We start from the raw sequence: 24,733 nt of genomic DNA, 5'->3' as shown, positions 1-24,733 counted from the left end.
TAACGTTACCTATTTCTTTCTATTGTTCCACATTACAGGGTTTTTATATTTCCTTCTATGTCAATTATTTTCAGATGTGTGCACGGAAATCATCGGAGGGAAGGAGGTCATACCTCATTCGAGGCCATACATGGCTTTTTTAGCTACACCAGTAGGAACTAAAATAAAGATGTGTGGCGGAACCTTGATTGATTCAAGCTGGGTGCTGACTGCCGCTCATTGTACTATGTAAGTATTTGGATCACAGAGGTGTTTACTACACTTTGAGGGTTTGTTCACATCTAGGGCATTTTCCGCCTTTTTTCAAAATGCTTGTGCAATGAATCTCTATGAGAAGGTTCATATCAGCGCATTTCATCCACTTTGCACTCCGCAAATTGGTGCCTGTACCATTTTTGGTGCGATTGTGGTCTAATAGAAGGTATAGGAAGAGCGCTAAACGCTCTCAAAATCGCTTTGTACAGCAATTGTGTTCGCAATTTTAAGAATAAATACAAGGGGCACTAGCATTTTGCACACGCTATAACCCGTGTAACATTTTTCGTGTGCCAACGCGAATTTGCACACAAAATCGCAGCTGTTTGAACACGAAAATTAGCGATTTTGTGTGAAAATGGCCGCAATTTTGTGCGCAAATTTACAATTGCATGCGGAAAATGTTACACGTGCTATAACGCTAGCGTGACCGTGATAAGAGTTATCACGGCTTTGTGAATCAACCCCATTGTATTTATTATTTTCAGGGTCAAAGAGTTAACTTCCTGACTTCAGGGAGTGAAATAAAAAATTGCTGTGCAAAAGCGCTTTAAAAAAGCATTTCAAAAAAATGCAGCGCGCAGGCAAGCACCAGGAGGCGCTGATAAAAATTGTGCACAAAATCACAAAATGCTTTTAGATGTGAACAAGGACTTAGGGCTGATTTATAAAAGTGCACAGTGTTATTTAAGTTGCATATGAATATGGTTGGTTAATAATTAGTATGGCCAGTGTAACTCCCACTAGTGGAAAGGGGTCACCAAACCACAGTGGAGTAGCTAAGAAGGTGTGGGCCATAGTGCAAGTTTTACCTTGCCCCACCCCTCAAGCACACGATACAAAACAGCTATAGTGACTGCTATGATGGTGTTATTGCCTGAAGGTATTAGGCACGCTTCGCACTGCAAATTGGTGGTGGGGTGCGGCCAACGCACTGGCACTGCCAAAAACAGGCCTTTGGGGATTACCGCATTAGTATAGTATAGTATAGTATAGTACGGCCAAGCAGGATGTGACGCTCACTCCCTGTTGAGCAATTGATAACGTGCACGGAAGCACTTTGCTAAAATACGCTTCAACGCATGCGCAATGCTGAAAACTGTGGTAGGTGAAAGGGCCCTTAAGAGGTCTACATAACCAGTGTCACGTGACAAAAACAAAATCTATTTTCCAGTGTATGTGCAGCTATTAGTTAAATATTCAATGCGAAAAATGCTTTAGTATGTGGAGAATAAAATTGCGTAGATAATGCGAAGGTAATTTTGCATGATTTACACTAACATGCGTAATTATGGTCAGCGATTACACTACATTGTGATTTTTTCTTTTTTTTTACGTGTAATCCACAAATTTTGCATTACGGTTACAATGCATAATTGCAAATTACGATGCAGATTAATTATGCATAAGGGGCCATTTCTGCCCACCACTAATGCCCACCCTCTTTGCATCCCCTGTGTGCCTACTTTCTGTGTGTCCCCACCTTGCCCATTTTTTTTTTTTTTAAGTAGCTAAACATTGTAGCTCTAATACTGCCGGTATACCAAGATCAGGACAGGTAGCTGGTAGGTATGTGCTCTCAGAGCACTAACCTGTACTGCGGCACCTATACTTGCTAACCTCTAATGTGATACCTATACTGGCTAACCTGTACTGTGGCACCTATATTGGCTAACCTGTACTGCGAGAGCTATACTGGCTAACCTGTACTGCAACACCTATACTGGCTAACCTGTACTTCGGAACCTATACTAGCTAATCTGTACTGCAACACCTATACTGGCTAACCTGTACTGGGTCACTTATACTATCTAACCTGTACTGGGGCACCTATATCTGGCTTACCTATACTGGGCCATCTATAGCTAGCTGTCTTTACTGGGGCACCTATAGCTAGCTAAACTATACTGGGGGCACCTATACTTGGCTAGCTAGCTATACTGGGAGCACTTATACTCACCATCGTTGATCCATCGTTGTGTATTGAAAATTGTGAATCCAATAGAAATTGCAATTTCTGACAGAAATCGAGCAATTCAATATTTTCCTAAAATTGTTCAGTCCTACTGGCTGGCTTGTTTAAAATGGCGGCACCACGGTGCCGGCTGGTAGCGTTCTGTCAACTGATTTTACAGATCAGATGTGGCAAGCACAGCAGCCAGTAGGTGGGCCTAAGGAGGGGCCCAGGCCTGATGATGTGTGAGGGGTCCCAAAATGTCTAATGGTGGCCCTGGAGATTAGTAGAAACATTGTAAAAGTAATTGTGAAAAGACCATGAAGTTTTTGAGAATATCAGTTTCAAAGTTCCAAAGTGAAATGTTTTTTAAACTGGGTTTTAATCACATTTGCTATGTTACACTGTACTGCATACCAAGTCCTGAGTTCTGTATATGCATGGTATACAGTAGATTTAATGAAATCAGTTTGGAGTCCCCCCTCACAAGCCTCTTTAACCCCTTGTCCTCCATGCAGGCTATTAAAGACAGAATGTGGAGCAAGGACCATGTAGGCTCCACAACCTGAGCTATACCAGCCCACATAGTCCATGGTATGGGGGAGCTCTCCCCCAGAACCCGTGTCCAATCCTTGGAAAAGGGGCTAAACCCCTCTTCTGGGATCCAGGAGGAGGGTGGGAGTAAGTACTCCCACACATGTGGGTGTAGGCACTAGGGAATCATGGAAACATGATCTGGGGTCCCCTTTGAAAAGGGGACATGCATATTCCCATCCCCTCCACAAGTAAAATTAGTATAGAGGTACCGATGTACCCCTTACCCATATTTCCAAACAGGAAAAAGGAAATAAATACATAACCACAAAAAAGTCCTTAATTGATCTAAATTAACCATAAATACATACCTTTCATTAATGATCCAATGCCAGTTTGCCACCCCTCTCTTCCAGAGCTCCACCAAACCGTGGGCCATGCAGGATGGTATAGCTCAGGCTGCATAGCCCCACGCTACCGGCTCGGAAATCTGGCTATAGCAGCCTGCATAGATGACAAGAGGTTAAAGAAGTTTAGAAGGGTGGCATCCATGCCGTTTGTTTTCATGAAATGCATACAATGTGCCTACATAACTTGGAACTCAGTAAACTGTACAGTGTACTGCAGCAAATGTCCTTTTACCCAGTTAAAAAAAAAATTCTTAAAGAAATTTTAAATTTTCTCAAAAGCTACATGGTCATTTCACATTTATTTTACCATATTCCTACTAATCTCCCTAACACTACTGGTGGTACATTTGGTGACAATAGCATTTTTGGGGACTTTGTTATTAACCGTGAAATTTGGTGCTATTGACTTTAATGAAAAAATTGGCACTCACAGGTGGAACTCAGAATTCCAACAAATGCAGAATTTAACTATTCCGACTATCCTTAGTTGCTGGCAGAGCAGGGTAGGCAAGTTCAAGGTCATAGGTTGAGTTTAGGGCAGGTGATGGGAAAGGTGAGGTCAGGATCAAGAGATATAGTTACATACCGTATATACTCGCATGCAAGCCGAATTTTTGACCCCCCCAAAAGTGGGCCAAAAGTTGGGGGGTCGGCTTGCTTGCGAGTCTCGTTGGTCGTAGGCCGCCCCCCGCCCCGCGTCCGCCGCTGCTATTAGCTTAAAATGTGCGGCTTCCAATAATCCCCTCTCCGTCTCCCGGGCATGATGACAGGAAGCTGTAGGCAGAGCGGTTTCCATAGTAACGGCCATACACATCACCGTTACAGGAAACCGCTCTGCCTACAGCTTCCTGTCATCACACAGCAGCCGCCGTGGAGCGAGCTGCTGTGAACTATTTACATGCCCGGGAGACGGAGAGGGGACTATTTGGGGTGTTGGGTGAGGCGGGGGGCACTGTACTAGCTATACCGAGCACTATACTAGCTATACTTGGGCACTAAACTAGCTATACCGAGCACTATATTAGCTAATACTGAGCACTATACTAGCTATACTGAGCACTATACTAGCTATACTTGGGCACTATACTAGCTATACCTGGCACTATACTGAGCACTATACTAGCTATACTGGGCACTATACTAGCTATACCTGGCACTATACTACCTATACTGAGCACTATACTAGCTATACTGGGCACTATACTAGCTATACTGGGCACTATACTAGCTATACTGAGCACTATACTAGCTATACTGGGCACTATACTAGCTATACTGGGCACTATACAAGCTATACCTGGCACTATACTACATATACTGAGCACTATACTAGCTATACTGAGCACTATACTAGCTATACTTGGGCACTATACTAGCTATACCGAGCACTATACTACCTATACTGGGCACTCTACTAGCTATACTGGGCACTTTACTAGCTGTACTGGGCGCTATACTGGGCACTATATTAGCTATACTGGGCACTTCACTAGCTATACTGGGCACTATACTAACTATACTGGGACACACTGGGGGGGATCACACGGCCAGCATTTTCTACCCCCGGCTTATATGAGGGTCAATCATTTTTCCTGGTTTTTCAGGAAAAAGTTGGGGGGTCGGCTTATATGCGGGTCGGCTTGCTTGCGAGTATATACGGTAGTTAGTTTGGTTGAAAAAAGACATTCGCCCATCATGTCCAACAGAAAAAAAATGAATAAATAAGTAAGCATTAGGTACTGTAAGGAATAGCAGAGATGCAGCCGCTGAGCCAAGCAGCATGGCGGCTATCTCCGCGTATCAACCGGTGGCCTCTGCCGCGCGGGTACATGCTCAGGGTCCTTTCAATGCTTACAGGTTAAGGGCTACGCGCGCGTGAGCAGAGCGAAAGGGACCTTTATGCAGCTAAGAGAGAAGTCAGCTGATCATGCGGTCAGCTGACTCCAGCTAGCATCCGGATTGGCTGAGTGACTGGGGCGGCGCTATGGAGCATGTTGACCATATATAGAGCAGGTCTGTCAGTAGCTCCGCGTCTGCTGTTGCGAATGCAATAGTGTGTTAGCGCTCAGACCCTAGTCAGATCCCAAAGTGTGCTAGAACAAGCCGGAGCTGGGGATCCACACTTAGTCAGATTCTGTTGATAGCTTTAAAGTACTATTGCATTGTTTATCTGTTAATGACCTTTTGCTTGCTCTGACTATTCTTCCGTTTGTTGATTCTGTACCTCAGCCTATCTGATTCACGTTGCCAACCCTGCTTGTCCTTGACGTTGAATCAGTCTTCCGTTTTTGTACTGTATCTGTCCGCTCGTTGCCAACTCTGTCTGTCTGACCTCGCCACCCGCATCAGTGGGCCCTGCCACTGGTGAGGGAAACTAGTTTCCTACACCAACCTCTCAGGTGTAGGATACGGCTGCTTAGTTGTGATACCTGCCCTTCAGGTGTTCATAGGCTGCAGTACTGTCTGTATCACTCGCTCTTAGGCGGCAGTACTACATATGTCATTTAGGTTGCAGCACCAACTGTATCAACTACACCTAGGCTGCAATACAGTTTGTACCACCTGTACTTCAGGGGGTCCTTAGTCCAGTATCACTAGGATTGTTCCTCCTTGTTCTGTGCACCAAACACTACCCGGTTGCAGTACAGTCTGAATCACTTGGTCCACAGGTGGTCAGCTGTACAGCATTATTGTGTTCCTTCTCATTGTCGTGATATTCATATGCCCTTAGGCTGTAGTACGGTCTGTCTCATCCACTCATAAGGTGAGCACCGGCTGCAGTACACTCTGAGTCACCCACTCCTCGGGTGAACTCCCTCATCCGTATTACTGTTACACTAAACACTATTCCTCTTCTGTTGTCCAGTGTCAGGCTATACTAGTATTATTGGTGATTCTGCAGATCACCACATAATCAGGTATACCATCTGTATTATTGGTGATACTGCAGATCATCAATAATCAGAGTTCTCTGTGTGCTGACACCAATCGTTACAGAACAGCAGACCAAACATTATGGACGCACTACGCAGCCAGGCTGAAGTCCTGATCACCGCGGTGAACAATCTCACCGGGGTGATTAATAACCAACAGACTCCGATCACTCAACTGTCTGGGACAGTCAGGACACTTCAAACAGCTGTCGATACAGTGCGATGCCCTCCAGTCACACATTTACATATTGATGTGCCCAAGAAGTTCTCAGGGCATAGATCAGACTTTCAGAATTTCAGGAATCGGGTGATATCCTATTTTGAGTTGAGGCCTAACCTATCTGGATCAGAAAACCAGAGGATAACGTTTATTAAGACTCTGTTGTCAGGAGATTCTCAGACATGGGCATATGGTCTCCCTGCAGAGCACAAGGCATTATCTCCGGTTCAGGAATTCTTTGAGGCTGTGGCCGTGATATATGACGATCTGGACGTGGCGATCACTGCTGAGAGGAAGCTAAAAGCTCTCAGACAGGGTCGTAATCCGGTGGAGGTTTATGCTGCGGAATTTAGGAAGTGGGCTGTGTCGGCTAGATGGGGGACGTATGCATTACTAGACTGTTTCCTGTCAGGATTATCCGATGCAGTCTCCGATTTAATGTTGGGACATCCCGAACCCATATCTATTGATGAGGCAATCTCTTTGGCAGTGCGAGTAGCTCGTCGCCTGCGTTATCAGAGACATACCCGTGGGAAAGTTACTGTAAGGTCTGTCTCTTATGCCTCCTCTCCACCCCCGTCATCTCCAGACGATGCAAATCGGACATTCTGGATTGACGCAAGTGGAAAAGAATCGCAGAAGGTCAGAAGGGTTGTGTCTATACTGTGCGGAGCAGGGTTACGTTGGCCAGAACTGTCCTAAGAAGTCGGGAAACACTGCCGCCTAGGTGTAGTCAGAGGTAATACCCTAGGCGAGCAGTCAATACCTCTAAACAATAATCGTTTACTCCTTCCCTGCTCCATAACTTGGGAAGGACAGACCGTGTCTACAGAGTTCTTTGTAGACTCTGGCTCTGCAGCCAATTTTATAGATTTAGATTTCGTTAAAAGATTGGGGATTCCTTTACTCCCTTTAGATCGGCAGATTGTGGTCACAGCAGTAAATGACTCTCCGCTACAGTGTAGACAACCTCTTTCCCAGACTCCATTACTGACATGTAATACAGGGGTACTACATAAAGAGGAATTACAGTTCTTTGTCCTGCACATGGCTACTTCTACCATCATACTGGGTATGCCCTGGTTGCAACTCCACTCCCCTCAGATCGACTGGGCATCAGGTCAGCTACAAAGCTGGTCTACCCATTGTCATCATCATTGTTTAGAGAGAGTTACGGTTTGCGCCACCAAGATTCAGGTTAAAGGTGTGCCAGTGCAGTACGCAGAGTTTGCAGATGTGTTCTGTCCTAAGTCTGCGGATAAACTTCCGACCCCCCCGGAGTTATGATTGTCCTATAGAGTTAAGGGCTGGTTGTATGCCCCCAAGAGGCCATCTTTATAGTCTGTCTGGGCCTGAGAAACTGGCAATGCAAGAATACATTAAAGAAAACTTGGCTAAAGGCTTTATCCGTCCTTCCCGGTCACCCGCTGGGGCTGGGTTCTTTTTTGTACAGAAGAAGGACGGAGGGCTTAGGCCCTGTATTGACTACAGAGGTCTAAATAAGATCACAGTGAAAAATCGGTACCCGTTGCCTTTGATAGACGATTTGTTCACACAGGTGACCAATGCCAGTGTCTTCTCCAAATTAGACCTGCGAGGGGCATACAACCTGGTGCGCATTAGGGACAGTGACGAATGGAAGACGGCGTTCAACACGCCTGACGGGCATTACGAATATCTGGTTATGCCCTTCGGGTTGTGTAATGCCCCTACCGTCTTCCAGGAGTTAATTAATGAGGTTTTCCAAGAGGTCTTGGGAAAATTTGTTCTTGTATATCTTGATGATATACTAATTTTCTCAGCTAACCTGACAGAGCATCGTAAGCATGTTAAATTTGTTCTTCAGAAACTAAGACAGAATTCACTTTATGCGAAGTTGGAGAAGTGCCTCTTTGAGGTCACAGAAGTACCATTCCTGGGATACATCATCTCCACGTCTGTATTTTTACAGGCGCCCTTTTCATATAAACCCCAGACTCAGCTATAATGATTCTTGAGTAGAGCCAGAAGGGGGCAGGCTTGGGCTTGAAAAGACATCAGAGAAGACAGACTCAGCTATAATGATTCCTGAGCAAAGCCAGACTGAATGCTCAGTCAGGGATTTTATCAGGGCTGATAACAAGCAAGCTGAGTGAAGAATGAAACAGAGAGCAGTGTAGGTGTTTCCTCTAATGTTCCCACTGAAATATATGGTAAATACATGAGGTGCTTCATCTCTGGTTCACTTTAAAGGATACCCAAACTGACATGTGACATGATGACATGTGTATGTACAGTGCCTAGCACATAAATAACTATGGCAAGGAAATGAACAGCGCTACTTAAAAACAGACAAGTGCTTACCTGCAAAAGAGTGCAAGCCCCACTTGTGGGATAAAATACACACCTAGCATACACATGACCTGTCTACCACTGGAGGATGTTGGTTTCCGTAACAGCTTGCATGCAACCTATTAAGTACTCGTCCCTCCCACTGCGAAGAAGTCAATCCTCCATGGGAAGGGACATAACACTAACTAAATCCTAACCTATGTATATGCATAGCCTGGGTGTGGCTAATCAAGTAAATTCAAAAATTGAAAATTGCGCAAAAGGTGGATCAGCGCATCACCAGGCCGCCTCCGAATGGCCTCGAATCAGAGGTGCGCTGAGCCCCCCCAGAAACTGCAAACGCACCTTGAACCCAAACGGAAGCTCTGCATGTACACCAAAAGCAAAGCTGTTAAGTGGGAGCAGCTGACCAAAAATGAATTAAATTAGTACATGGCAAGGAAATGAACAGCGCTACTTAAAAACAGACAAGTGCCTACCTGCAAAAGAGTGCAAGCCCCACTTGTGGGATAAAATACACACCGAGCATACACGTGACCTGTCTACCACTGGAGGATGTTGGTTTCCGTAACAGCTTGCATGCAACCTATTAAGTACTCGTCCCTCCCACTGCGAAGAAGTCAATCCTCCATGGGAGGAACACTAACTAAATCCTAACCTATGTATATGCATAGCCTGGGTGCGGCTAATCAAGTAAATTCAAAAATTGAAAATTGCGCAAAGGGTGGATCAGCGCATCACCAGGCCGCCTCCGAATGGCCTTGAATCAGAGTACTTAATAGGTTGCATGCAAGCTGTTACGGAAACCAACATCCTCCAGTGGTAGACAGGTCATGTGTATGCTAGGTGTGTATTTTATCCCACAAGTGGGGCTTGCACTCTTTTGCAGGTAGGCACTTGTCTGTTTTTAAGTAGCGCTGTTCATTTCCTTGCCATGTACTAATTTAATTCATTTTTGGTCAGCTGCTCCCACTTAACAGCTTTGCTTTTGGTGTATATGCAGAGCTTCCGTTTGGGTTCAAGGTGCATTTGCAGTTACTGGGGGGGCTCTTTTACCTCTTTCTTGCTCTCAGAATGCATTTTCTGCTAGGAAAGTGTTTCATAGTTGGGATTTCTTATCAGTAAGGGTTACACTGTAGTCACTTCCTGTCTGAGTCAGGACTGAGTCAGCCACTTACATACCTGATGTTTAACTATTTCAAGCAGAGAAAGAAAAAAAGGAACACAGCACAGTTATTTGTGTGCTAGGCACTGTACATACACATGTCTATCTCATCATGTCACATGTCAGTTCGGGTATCCTTTAAGTTCAGAAGTAATATATTACTTAATGCAAAAGTCTGGGAAAATATCTGCCATATTGTAGAAAGAGAAGCACAAGGTGCATAGTAAGTGGCCGCCCACAAAACTATGTGTGGGATGGCAGCAGTTTTGTGTAAAGCTCAAACAGGAGGAAAAGTTAATCAGTTTACGTAGCCCCATGGACTTACGACAAGGATTCAACCCATGACATCGCCATGGCTTCATCAGGCTTTTCAAAAAATCTAACATGCTCTCCATCTTTGATTTATTTTTCTCTCTCTTGTCCTTCTGCACCTTAGACATTTTCTGTGACTACATTAGGGTGCTTCGTCTCTGGTAAACTTTAAACTAAATCCTTCATGAACTTTGACGTTATAAAGATACTGGAACGAGTGATAGGTTGTGATGATCAAAATCTATTCATTACAATTACATACTGTAACGATGGGCGTCAACACACAGAGAGAATCTGATTATTAGTGATCTGCAGAATCACCAGTAATGCAGATATACACCAGATTATGGATGATCTGCAGTATCACCTATAATCCAGGTATGTCTAACCTCTGGACACCTGAGATATGAGTGTTTGGTGTAACAGTAGTACTTTGAGTGAAAACCACCAGAGGAGCTGGAGGTAAGATGAAGAAGGGTATTCACCCCAGACTGTGGGTGAATCCCTATAGGCTAAAGGCTCCCTAGGAGATGGGCCTAAGCCTGGTTGCAGGATGCCCTGCTGCTAATATAAACAAGCTTGCCCTAACTAGATGTGAGATCCTAGCTCTCTACACCCTTCTAAGGTAATGCAAGTACACAGTGCTAGTCTTGGGTGTGAGATCCGTATTCACAACACCCTGGAACTAGTCTAGCTCATAACATAGAATGATACAGTATCCTAGGCTTGGGTGAGAGGTCCGTAGTCACAACACCCTGGAACTAGTCTAAAGCATAACATAGCATTGAGACAGTATCCTAGGCTTGGGTGTGAGGTCCGTAGTCACAACACCCTGGAACTAGTCTAAAGCATAACATAGCATTGAGACAGTAATCTAGCTCAGTGTGAATTCCCAGGTCCTTCCCGGTTCTAACACACTGTAGGATCTGACTAAGGTCTGTGTGCTAACACATAAAGCATTCGCAATGGCAGACCACCAGCAACTGACATGTACCTAAATATATAGCTGCTGGAGTCTGCCACCCCGCCCAAGCCACTCAGCCAATCATGAGTCCAGCAGGAATCAGCTGATCCTCCTGATCAGCTGACACTTCCCCTACTGGTATAAAGGTCCTGACATCTGGGCCGCGTGCGCGTAGCTCTCCATGTTGTCCATGTGAACTAACAGACCCAGCCACACCAACCACACGGCGCTGCGTACAAACCGCCGCGTTGGACGCGGAAACAGCCACCTTGCTGTCAGTACCAGCGGCGGCTTTTCCGTGTTCCCTTGTGGTGCCAGGCGCACGTCTCCGCATGCCAGCCGCTGTGCTGGACGCGGACTCAGCCGTCCTGCCGTAAGTACACGCTGCGGCTTTTCCGCGTTTCCTCACACATACAATTTTGCATTAAATTTAAATTTCTCAATTGCAGCCACATGTAATAACTATTTAATTAAATTCAATTGATGTCACATAATCTATTTGTAATTTTGTGTAATTTCATGTAGGTAGAAAAAAACTAAGTTTGTAATAAATAATACCTTTTAATCGCTAACTGATAGAGTTAAATTATGCAAGCTTTCTGGGATGTAATCCCCTTCTTCAGGCATATTTCCAGATGTTTTTGCGTAATTTCATGTAATTTTGTGTAATTACCTGCTGAATTTAGCAGTTAATAGCAAAGCCATCTACATGCTATTGTCACTAAAACTGCTACATATGTTAAAGGGAATAGTGGGAACAAGTCGAACATTTGAAAAAAAAAAAAAGAAAGAAAATTGATATTAAAAATGCAAAGGACTTTTTTTTTCCATGTGTGAATTACAGCTATAGCAGTGCTCAGTCAGTCATTTGGGCACCATGAAAAGACATGCGCGTGCTGAGAGGAAGTTTCAAGGGGCGTAGATACAATGCCGTCGCTCCGACAACTTACTAAAGACATCAATGTATTTTACTTTCCTTTTGTTCTAGTAATTCTGACACAATAATCAAATTGGGGCTCCACTCCTGGAGGGAAGAAGATCAATATGTACAGAGGTTCCAGGTGTCAAAGTGGCGTCCTCATCCTCGCTATAAAGCAGAAACACTTGATAACGATGTCCAGCTTGTACAGGTAAGTACACTAGTCTCAAATAGGGCTAGACACTTAAGTGCTCTGCAATACTTCTCCTGAAACTGCTGCTGCCCTGGGATCTCTGTGTTTGGAGTGAGCAAAGGTATCCCTATCTGATTAAAAATCGTAAAGTGTGCCTTAACCACTTAACGACCAGCTAACGCCGATAGGCGGCGCCTGGTCGTTTGTAGTTTTGCATGGAAACGGCCACTCGTTCGAGCGGCCTTTCTATGCTAGTTCACGGAGGGTGTCTCCATGAACAGTGTGCGAGCCGCCGATCGCGGCTCGCACGCATAATGTAAACACGCGGGGAAGAAATCCCAGCTGTTTACATCAATACGCCGCTACTGCGCAGCAGCGCCGTGACGGAGATCGGTGATCCCCGGCCTCTGATTGGCCGGGGATCGCCGGCATCTGATAGGCTAAAGCCTATCCTATCCAGCGCAGGACGGATATCCATCCTGCGCAGCCCATAGCGTGCGGGAGAAGCAGGTATGGGCAGAAATCACTGCGGAGGGGGGCTTTGAAGAGCCCCCCCACCCCCCCACAAAGCGCAGAGAGCCGGCGGCGATCAGACCCCCCCAGCAGGACATCCCCCTAGTGGGGAAAAAGGGGGGAAGTCTGATCGCCTAGGCTCAATCCTGATCGGTGCTGCGGGCTGGAGAGCCCACGCAGCACCGATATCTGCAAAAAGTATCATAAATTTCAGGGCAAACTTTCCCAGGGCTGGTTGCCTCATCTGATGCTTCAGGACAAGCTTCTGATAGAAATCAGTTCCTCATTTTAATATATTGTATGGCAACTGGGAGTTTTTCATCCCCTGGCAATACACCTGATACCTCATTTTTCTGACAGTTAGCCCATAACATTTTGATTGGTTCTACATTTACATGACGCCACGGCATGTGACTTGAAACTGCATATATTGTATAAAGATCACCAAGCGGGGACACAGAATCGCAATATTACCATACATGGGGAAAAGAGAGTGTACTAACTAAAGCAGGTCCTCTTCTCTCTTTTTCCTCTTGGCACAAGTCCTCCGGTGCTCCATAGCAATGAATGGAGCATCATCTGATATCTAAAAGCCCTGACAGGAAAACTACAGTAGTCTGCTGCACTCAGGGTTTAATCTCAGTGCAGAGAGTGGGCTCATCGTCATGATAGTGAACTGATGTATGTTTAGTATGGCAGTTTCAAGATTCCAGCTGATACCCTCCTTCCCATCAATATTATATTGCCTGTAGCCCCCGCTACTCTTCATCAGAATAGGGTTTCCTGACAGCTCTCAACCTTCATGTCAGTATAAGGTTGCTGGCACCTCCCCCACACCCAAAAAAATATCCAGCAGCAGCAAGCAGAAGGTTGTCTTATCTGTCCTGCCACTGCACTCCCTTCTCTGACAGCACATCTACTCCTGTCTCTCATGGAACATTACAGCATGCTGGCAAGTCACAGGAACACTGGCGCTGTGGGTAGCTATGGTGACAGGGACACAACATTGAACAGTTGAGTTAACACCTTTTACTCCATTGCATGCTCTGCATTTGTGGAAGCTTACTCTGCCACCTCTCTAACTGCTTTCACCCCAGACAGTCACTAAATTTGCCACCCGAATCCTCCTTATTCTCTCCTCCAAATACCTTTATCTTTCAAATCACATGACCTTACCATTCATCCAGATGATCCATGGGGCAGAATCACACCCAAAGCCCCTTTGGCTTCAATTGGTGCTTCCACACTGTACACCACCTTTGCCCAAGACCCATGGCATTCTTTCCCGAGAATCTCAATTTTGCTGTTACATTACCACACCTCCAATGCAGCTCATCACACTCCCCTTATCCATAACTTTTACTATACTGGTAGGAATGCTTAGTTCCAGCCATGTCTCCCTTCCAATCAGAGTCAAAGACAAGAGATTTGACACTCATATGAGGCTATGCCACTGCAGTTGCGCTGCACCACGCACGCACGCACGCACGCACGCACGCACACACACACACACACACACAAACACGCACGCACGCACGCACACACATACACCTTTCTACGGAGAAGCTTTGAGTTTGTTGGAGGGTTGGAGGAGAAGGCAAACTTGCTCAACCCTGGAGATGGGCTTTAGCACACTAATACATTACATGGCATTGACTTCCAAAATAATAGCAATGTTTGAATATAACTAATATATGTTCATTAAAACTAGTTCCAAGCTAATACAGCACAGGCCCTACTATAATTCCAAAATAGAATGTATACTTTGGGAACTGAGCAAGTTCTCCAACTTTTCCATAACTGTGATGTTTAAATGGATAGATTGAGAGTTATTAGAGCGATTTTGACTTGTTGCCTGAGCCAGGTCTTTACAAAACTTCTTCTTTCAGCTCTCTGGTAAAGCAACGTTAAACTGTGCTGTGAAACCTCTGAATTTGCCAACAACATTCAGTGATGTGGAAGAGGAGACCATTTGTGAATCAGCAGGATGGGGCAGAACCAGGAATGAGCAAGGCAGCACTTCAGACAAGCTATTGGAAGTCAGTCTGCCTGCTATAAGTAGAGACGAATGTGCTAAAAAGTGGGATCCTATTAAAATCACAGAAAATATGATGTGCACTCTGGATGCCGCAGGAGGAAAAGATACTTGCAGAGTAAGTATATAATACTTCTGTTTATGTGGGAATATTCCTATAACTAGATTTGTATTATAATAACCACCAGGGATGCTTATTACAACCTCGTAATTACAGCTCTGCCGTAATTACAGGCTGATTTCTGCAATTACAACCTCAATTAAGGATGGTGAGTTCAAATGCATCCGTAGTTGCATTTGCATCCGACCCGTAATTCCGTGTTACGAGCAGTAATTGTGAGCCGTAATTGTAACCAAGGAAATGCTATTTTGTATTTGTTCTGAGTGTGGGAATTTTTGTTTTTAAATTGATGTGGTGTCCCCCTTCCAAGCCTCTTTAACCCCTTGTCCTTCCTGCAGGCTGAGATAGCCAGAATGTGGAGCCCCCAGAGCCCTTGTCCAATTCATGGACAAGGGTCTCTTTCCCACCTCTGGTGCCCCTGGAGGAGGTGGGGTGACAACATCCTGGGGGGTCATGGAGGCATCTGGGAGTCCAGTTTAAGGAGAAATGAGTACAGAGGTAAATAGTACCCCTTACCCATTTTCACAAAGGGTTAAAGAAATAAAAATGTAATCACGAGAAAAGTCCTTTAATATTCTTAATTAACCATGAATACTGGAGGATTTAGGGGGCCTTGGAAATTAAAAGATGCTTTGGCTCTAGCCATACTTAGTATAGCTAGAGCTGTGCGGGGGAGCAGCGGTGTATGGCGGTGGGTGCACAGAGATCTTAGGATATAGGCGTGGCACCATCTCCGAGGATATTGGCATGGGAACAATTTTTTAAAGGTAATTACTCATTTTTAATTACGAATACAGTATAGATCTATACTAGGGGTGGGACGACAAATCCTGCGAATCCACGAATCCCTCGAATATTAGGAAATATTCGAGATTCGTGGATTCGAATCCCGACGCCATTTTCCACTATACGAATCCGCCAAATCCCGACGCCGCATCGCCGCGCATCCGCCGCTCGCACTCGTCCTCCTCTGACCTCCCCCCTGACCCCCCCCCCCCCCCGCACCTCCTCCGCTCGCCCCCCCCCCCGCCCGCATAGTTAGCATCCACTCACCTATCCATAGCGGAAATCTATTAACCCTTCGCACACTCACATGCAAATGTTCAAACAATTGCATTCACAGATTCACTCATCCAGGCACAACTGTTATCCCTACAGCTAAATTAAAAGCCAGGGTTTTAGTTCACAGAAGAATGCATTCTTATGCTTAATCACCTATACTGCGCAGAAGTACCCAGGTAAACATAGGTGTCCTAACTCTGGCCCTGTAACATGCATAGTGCAGACATGCAAACACATTCATTGCATCAAACCTATCAATGGATTAGGAGCACACATCCTAACTTCCTCTCCTGGGAAAGACAGTGCATCTTACCAATCGCACAAGGGAGCTAATGTTATGTGTCCATGTGCACCATGCGCATACACCAGCATAAGCTGTCTGCATGCTGACAAACATACAGGGGAAGGGGGGAGTGCACCGAATTGGACCCTAGCCACAGGGGTCAATGATAAGAATAAACATACATATATCCAGGCACATCGCCTCTAGTTAGGACATTAAATAAATTATTAGGGAAAGGGAGGTGCTGAAGGGGGTGTGGCTAGAAAACAGCAAAAATCTATTAACCCTTCGCACACTCACATGCAAATGTTCAAACAATTGCATTCACAGATTCACTCATCCAGGCACAACTGTTATCCCTACAGCTAAATTAAAAGCCAGGGTTTTAGTTCACAGAAGAATGCATTCTTATGCTTAATCACCTATACTGCGCAGAAGTACCCAGGTAAACATAGGTGTCCTAACTCTGGCCCTGTAACATGCATAGTGCAGACATGCAAACACATTCATTGCATCAAACCTATCAATGGATTAGGAGCACACATCCTAACTTCCTCTCCTGGGAAAGACAGTGCATCTTACCAATCGCACAAGGGAGCTAATGTTATGTGTCCATGTGCACCATGCGCATACACCAGCATAAGCTGTCTGCATGCTGACAAACATACAGGGGAAGGGGGGAGTGCACCGAATTGGACCCTAGCCACAGGGGTCAATGATAAGAATAAACATACATATATCCAGGCACATCGCCATTTGCATGTGAGTGTGCGAAGGGTTAATAGATTTTTGCTGTTTTCTAGCCACACCCCCTTCAGCACCTCCCTTTCCCTAATAATTTATTTAATGTCCTAACTAGAGGCGATGTGCCTGGATATATGTATGTTTATTCTTATCATTGACCCCTGTGGCTAGGGTCCAATTCGGTGCACTCCCCCCTTCCCCTGTATGTTTGTCAGCATGCAGACAGCTTATGCTGGTGTATGCGCATGGTGCACATGGACACATAACATTAGCTCCCTTGTGCGATTGGTAAGATGCACTGTCTTTCCCAGGAGAGGAAGTTAGGATGTGTGCTCCTAATCCATTGATAGGTTTGATGCAATGAATGTGTTTGCATGTCTGCACTATGCATGTTACAGGGCCAGAGTTAGGACACCTATGTTTACCTGGGTACTTCTGCGCAGTATAGGTGATTAAGCATAAGAATGCATTCTTCTGTGAACTAAAACCCTGGCTTTTAATTTAGCTGTAGGGATAACAGTTGTGCCTGGATGAGTGAATCTGTGAATGCAATTGTTTGAACATTTGCATGTGAGTGTGCGAAGGGTTAATAGATTTTTGCTGTTTTCTAGCCACACCCCCTTCAGCACCTCCCTTTCCCTAATAATTTATTTAATGTCCTAACTAGAGGCGATGTGCCTGGATATATGTATGTTTATTCTTATCATTGACCCCTGTGGCTAGGGTCCAATTCGGTGCACTCCCCCCTTCCCCTGTATGTTTGTCAGCATGCAGACAGCTTATGCTGGTGTATGCGCATGGTGCACATGGACACATAACATTAGCTCCCTTGTGCGATTGGTAAGATGCACTGTCTTTCCCAGGAGAGGAAGTTAGGATGTGTGCTCCTAATCCATTGATAGGTTTGATGCAATGAATGTGTTTGCATGTCTGCACTATGCATGTTACAGGGCCAGAGTTAGGACACCTATGTTTACCTGGGTACTTCTGCGCAGTATAGGTGATTAAGCATAAGAATGCATTCTTCTGTGAACTAAAACCCTGGCTTTTAATTTAGCTGTAGGGATAACAGTTGTGCCTGGATGAGTGAATCTGTGAATGCAATTGTTTGAACATTTGCATGTGAGTGTGCGAAGGGTTAATAGATTTTTGCTGTTTTCTAGCCACACCCCCTTCAGCACCTCCCTTTCCCTAATAATTTATTTAATGTCCTAACTAGAGGCGATGTGCCTGGATATATGTATGTTTATTCTTATCATTGACCCCTGTGGCTAGGGTCCAATTCGGTGCACTCCCCCCTTCCCCTGTATGTTTGTCAGCATGCAGACAGCTTATGCTGGTGTATGCGCATGGTGCACATGGACACATAACATTAGCTCCCTTGTGCGATTGGTAAGATGCACTGTCTTTCCCAGGAGAGGAAGTTAGGATGTGTGCTCCTAATCCATTGATAGGTTTGATGCAATGAATGTGTTTGCATGTCTGCACTATGCATGTTACAGGGCCAGAGTTAGGACACCTATGTTTACCTGGGTACTTCTGCGCAGTATAGGTGATTAAGCATAAGAATGCATTCTTCTGTGAACTAAAACCCTGGCTTTTAATTTAGCTGTAGGGATAACAGTTGTGCCTGGATGAGTGAATCTGTGAATGCAATTGTTTGAACATTTGCATGTGAGTGTGCGAAGGGTTAATAGATTTTTGCTGTTTTCTAGCCACACCCCCTTCAGCACCTCCCTTTCCCTAATAATTTATTTAATGTCCTAACTAGAGGCGATGTGCCTGGATATATGTATGTTTATTCCTATCCATAGCGGAGCGCAGAGCGACAGACCTTTCGCTGACTTCCTGGTTCCCCCTAGTGACCGGCTCTTACAATGACGTCATCAGTAATAGCCGGTCCGGCCACTAGAGGGAACAAGGAAGTAACGAAGAGGTCTGCCGCTCTGCGCTCCACGGGAAAGGTGAGTAGATTCTTATGCAGGGGTGAGCGGAGGAGGCACAGGGGACGGAGGGGGCCGTGGGGGGGGGGGGTTGGCGGTGAGCGGAGGAGGCACGGGGGGGGGGGGGTTCTACCTACCTACCTACCTACCTACCGGACACTATCCTTACCTACCTACCTACAGGCCGCTATACCTACCTACCTACAGGCCCCTATACCTACCTAAAGGCCCCCTATACCTACCTAAAGGCCCCTATACCTACCTACCCACCTAAAGGCCCCTATACCTACCTACCTACCTACCTAAAGGCCCCTATACCTACCTACCTACCTAAAGGCCCCTATACCTACCTACCTACCTACAGGCCACTATACCTACCTACAGGCCTCAATACCTACCTACCTACCCACCTACCTACAGGCCCCCTATACGTACCTACCTACCTGAGGGCACCTATACCTACCTAGCTACCGGACACTATACCTACCTACCTACAGGCAACTATACCTACCTACAGGCCACTATACCTACCTACCTGCCGGCCACTATCCTTACCTACCTACCTACAGGCCGCTATACCTACCTACCTACAGGCCGCTATACCCACCTACCTAAAGGCCCCCTATACCTACCTAAAGGCCCCTATACCTACCTAAAGGCCCCTATACCTACCTAAAGGCCCCTATACCTACCTACCTACCTACCTACAGGCCACTATACCTACCTACAGGCCTCAATACCTACCTACCTACCCACCTACCTACAGGCCCCCTATACGTACCTACCTACCTAAAGGCACCTATACCTGCCTACCTACATACCTACCTATACTTAAGGCCCTATACCCTGCTACCTATACTGAAGGTCTCTTTACCTACCTACCTACCTACCTACCTAAAGGCTCCTATACCTACCTACCTACATACCTACCTATACTTAAGGCCCTATACCCTGCTACCTATACTGAAGGTCCCTTTACCTACCTACCTAAAGGCCCCTATACCTACCTACCTACCTATACTTAAGGCCCTATACCCTGCTACCTATACTGAAGGTCCCTTTACCTACCTACCTACCTACACTGAAGGCACATGTACCTTACTACCTATACTGAAGGCCCCTATACCTAGCTACCTACCTATACTGAAGGCACATATACCCTGCTACCTATACTGAAGGCACATATACCCTGCTACCTATACTGAAGGCCCCTATACCTAGTTACCTACCAATACTGAAAGCACATGTACTGTGCTACCTATACTGAAGGCCCCTATACCTTGCTACTGATACTGAAGGCACATGTACCTTGCTACCGATACTGAAGGCCTCTATACCCTGCTACCTACCTATACTGAAGGCACATATACCCTGCTACCTATACTGAAGGCCCATATACCCTGCTACCTATACTGGAGGCCCATATACCCTGCTACCTATACTGAAGGCCCATATACCCTGCTACCTATACTGAAGGCCCATATTCCCTGACACCTATACTGAAGGCCCATATACCCTGCTACCTATACTGAAGGCCCATATACCCTGCTACCTATACTGAAGGCCCATATATCTTGCTACCTATACTGCAGGCCCCTATACCCTGCTACCTATACTGAAGGCCCATATACCGTGCTACCTATACTGAAGGCCCATATACTCTGCTACCTATACTGAAGGCCCATATACCCTGCTACCTATACTGAAGGCCCATATACCCTGCTACCTATGCTTAGGGCCCCTATACCTTGCTACCTATACTGCAGGCCCCTATACCTTGCTACCTATACTGAAAGCTACCAATATTGAAGGCACCCATACCTAGCTAGCTATACTGAAGGCACCTTTACCTCGCTACCTATGCTTGGGTACCTATACTGCGGGCAACTATACCACGGATCGCACAATTTTTATGTGCAGGATTCGTTAGATTCGGGATTCGAAAGGTTCGAGATATTCGAGAACCTTTTTAGATTCGGATCCGGATTCGGATTTGAAGAAATTGTGGATTTGTCCCATCCCTAATCTATACATTACACCATAACTAATGCTCAGGTTGAAAAGGACTATAAGCAAGCTGGTATTTACAAAACCTCATCAGTAACCCGCTAATGTACTGTCTAGGAGAAATTCTTCTAACGGATCCAGTGGGTCTTTATGCCCCCCGTTAGATATTACTATAGTCTACTTAGAGTAAATTAGAATGGTGGTAATGCAGTCAAGTTTCTTATCTATTGATATATATGTATGAATCTATGTTGTTCATAACATTAGTGATGCAAACCTATACAATATATAGCTTTGTAGTCTAGGATTTTACTGAATATAATGAGAATAAGGAAATAAAGAACAAAGGAGAACCAAACTTTAAACTTGATGTGAAGGATTGCGGAATGGCCGCATGCTCGGACGGCGTGGCGGCTAGTTCCGCGTCCAGCCCGGTGGTTTACGTGCGGCGACATGTGTCTGATGTAGTACAGCCTTCCTGTGCACATAGGCTGAGGAATACACGCGCGCGCGCGGAGAGACAGAAGCTTTATGGAAAACAGAGAGGGATCAGCTGACTCCCTTGGTCAGCTGATCCCAGGATGTATGCGGATTGGCTGGAGGGGCTGGGGCGGCGCTGATCAGCGCTACACTATATAACCACTCGCCTCTCAGTCTCATGTTGTCTGCCGTTGCAAATGCTTTACATGTTAGCACACAGACCTCCGTTAGATCTAGAGATGAGCGTAATTACTTAATTACGATTTCGTGAAATTTCGCGTAATTAGTGTAATTACGATTATGGCCGTAAGTACATAATCATAATGAAGAAGGATTTTGCGAAATTCCGCGTAAGCGTAATTTTCGCGTAATCTTCGCATTACAGTGGGTATCGCGAAATTACGTTTGCCTTGCATGCAACTGTTTGTAAGCATAGTTTACACCCTTGAACTGCGCATGCTTAGTTTTTACATTATTTAATGCGAAAAAGCGTTTATATGCGAAAATTTGTTAGCGTTCGTCTGACTACCGCTGATTCGCTTCTGATTGGCTAATGCGAACAAGTAATTTTTTATAGCTAACAACAAGTAATTGCGAAATTCGCGAAATTACAAAGAAATGCGAAATTACGGTATGGTTTAACGCGAAATTACGTCATGAACGAAACGCGAAATTACGCGTTGAAAATTACGCTTACGGTATTTTCAATTACGATTTTAATGGCAATTACGCTACCATAATTTCGCATTGTAATAGCAAATTTCGCATGCGTAATTATAGTAACGCGAAATTTCGAAAATTTCGGCTCACCCTAGTCAGATCCTACAGTGTGTTAGAACCAGGAGGACCTGGGAATTCACACTGAGCTAGATTACTCTCGCATACTGTGTCAATGCTATGTTATGCTATAGACTAGTTCCAGGGTGTTGTGACTACGGACCTCACGCCCAAGCCTAGGAAACTGTGTCAATGCTATGTTATGCTATATACTAGTTTCAGGGTGTTGTGACTACGGACCTCACACCCAAGCCTAGGAAACAGTGTCAATGCTATGTTATGCTATAGACTAGTTCCAGGGTGTTGTGACTACGGACCTCACACCCAAGCCTAGGATACTGTGTCAATGCTATGTTATGCTACATGCTAGTTCCAGGGTGTGGTGACTACGGACTGCACACCCAAGACTAGCATTGTGTACTTGTATTTCATTAGCCCGGTTCCAGGGTGTAGAGAGCTAGGATCTCACACCCAGTTAGGGCAAGACTGTTCTCCTTAGCAGCAGGGCATCCTGCAACCTAGCCTAGGTTCCTCTCCTAGGGAGCTTTGGCTACAGGGATTCACCCACAGTCTGGGGTGAATTCCCTTCATTATTACCTCCAGCCCCTCTGGTGGTTCTTACTCAAAGTGGTACTGTTACATCATACACTCATATCTCAGGTGTCCAGAGGTTAGACGTACCTGGATTATTGGTGATGCTGCAGATCATCCATAATCTGGTGTATATCTGTATTACTGGTGATTCTGCAGATCACCAATAATCGTATTCTCTCTGCGTGTTGACACCAATTGTTACACTTGAACTGCATTATAATGTTGGGGAAGATTATGAATAGGTTGTTAGATGGGACCATGTAGTATGTGGAAGAGTGTATTGTGCAGCCTACAGATTCCATATTGTCCGAGAGCATGGAAGTGCATCCTGCATACCATCCTCATTTTACCCACATTGTAATTGTAATATAATTTTCATTTCTATTCATAATTACGATTATGAACGTAATTATGGAAATTATTGTCAAATAGGATCACCACTTAATCTGCATTGTTTAATATGAAAAAAACATGTCAGCCTCCATAGCCTTCTCAGTTCAGGTGTGCTTTAAGGTGGAACTGAAGAGCGATAAAAAGCAAAGTGTTTCACTTACCAGGGGCTTCTGCCAGCTCCTTGCAAACTCCTGTCCCACACCGGTACTCCACGATCCTCCGTTCTCCTGCCTCTTTGTGTTCCAGCCCGCAATAGCGTCCTGATCTAATAGCGCAGGGCGCTACAGCGGGAGAGAAGGCAAAGAAAGCAACGCAAGGCCTGGGGTGCACAGGCGCAGTTGCTGTCGACTTGCAAGTCGATGGTAATGAAACTAGCTGGCGGCAGGAGAACGGAGGATCTTGGAGGACTGGCGCGGGACAGGAAGGCTGCATGGGTCTGGCAGAAACACCCAGGTAAGTTAAACACTTTGTTTTTTATAGTTCTAAAGTTCTGCTTTAAAACCTCTTTCTGTTAGTGAAGGCTTCATTCACAGTATGTATTGTATAACGTATGTTTTAAAATGTGTGTGAACTACAATGGAAACTAGACATAGACATTAATTCAGAGCTTGCACGCAGCGAGTTAGAATAACGGGACATATCACAACAAAGAGATGTGAACAGGCCCATAGAATTGTAAGGGCAGTGATCTGACATGAAGAATTATTATGCCATGCATCTGAACACTGTGAACCTAGCCTTACTATAAAAATCATCTACTGTATGTTGGCCAATGTCTTTTTGCTATGGGAGCCTTTTACTTTATACTGTGTTAATTACCGTGTAAACAGAAAACATATCACTTCACTGCAAACATATGGCCAACAATCAGTACAATCAATTTGATTTGTCTGTTTTTTTTTTTTTGCCTAAGGGTGATTCTGGAGGACCTCTAATTTGCGAGGGGGAGCTCCGAGGAGTTGTTTCTTTTGGCCCAGAAAACTGTGCATATCCTGAATATCCGTCGGGATACGCTTTCCTCAATGAAAATATTGTCAACTGGATTAAAAGAGAAATCAAAATTGTCAACTGGATTAAAAGAGAAATTGAAAAGAAATAAAAATGAGCAGCTTTTGCTGACTGTTTGCTTTCATTGCTTGCTTGTGCATTTATTTGCTACCAATAATGGAATATTATTAGCTGTCTAGGAAGAGGAGGAGAAAAAACAGTTAGATTGCAGCAACAATTAAATACATAAAAAAACGAAGACCTCTTATTAGGTGAGAATAAGTCCAATTTCTGGACCATTTATTTTATAATACAACTGCAATTTTCTGCCTTGCTTTTTCTAGCATTATGTGCAAATAAATAAAGTATTTTATTCATTTTAGTCACCTTGTGGCTGTGCTTGTTTTGTTTTTTTGTTTTGTTTTGTATTAATTTTACAGGAAAATGACTTAATCATTCAGTAAGTGAAAGATTTATGAGGCCAGTAATCGACAGCAAGCAACGGGCATCCATCTCCCCCTCACCCTGCTACAGCATAACTAGACATGGGCACAGAAGATAACAAGGGGGGTTTCAGTTCATGCCAGGCTTCTGCCTCATTCTA

At 45.0% G+C, this 24,733-nt stretch overlaps 1 protein-coding gene across 2 annotated transcripts in view; it reads left to right on the top strand.

Moving 5' to 3' along the window:
• The window catches only part of LOC137528037 (granzyme A-like), a 35,475-nt gene extending 11,047 nt beyond the window's left edge, over positions 1 to 24,428 (top strand). For both annotated transcript variants that reach the window (XM_068249274.1, XM_068249266.1), the window contains exons 2-5: positions 75 to 228; positions 12,067 to 12,208; positions 14,593 to 14,856; positions 24,056 to 24,428. In XM_068249274.1, the coding sequence (XP_068105375.1) occupies positions 131 to 228; positions 12,067 to 12,208; positions 14,593 to 14,856; positions 24,056 to 24,241 (690 nt within the window). In that variant the 5' untranslated portion in view covers positions 75 to 130 and the 3' untranslated portion in view covers positions 24,242 to 24,428. The remainder of the gene's footprint in view (positions 1 to 74; positions 229 to 12,066; positions 12,209 to 14,592; positions 14,857 to 24,055) is intronic.
• Positions 24,429 to 24,733: the final 305 nt, after the last annotated feature.

Source organism: Hyperolius riggenbachi, chromosome 1 (genome assembly GCF_040937935.1).
Source record: "Hyperolius riggenbachi isolate aHypRig1 chromosome 1, aHypRig1.pri, whole genome shotgun sequence".
Lineage (NCBI taxonomy): Eukaryota > Metazoa > Chordata > Amphibia > Anura > Hyperoliidae > Hyperolius > Hyperolius riggenbachi.
The sequence above is the reverse complement of the archived record's forward strand: the minus strand, read 5'-3'. Positions and strand labels throughout refer to the sequence as shown.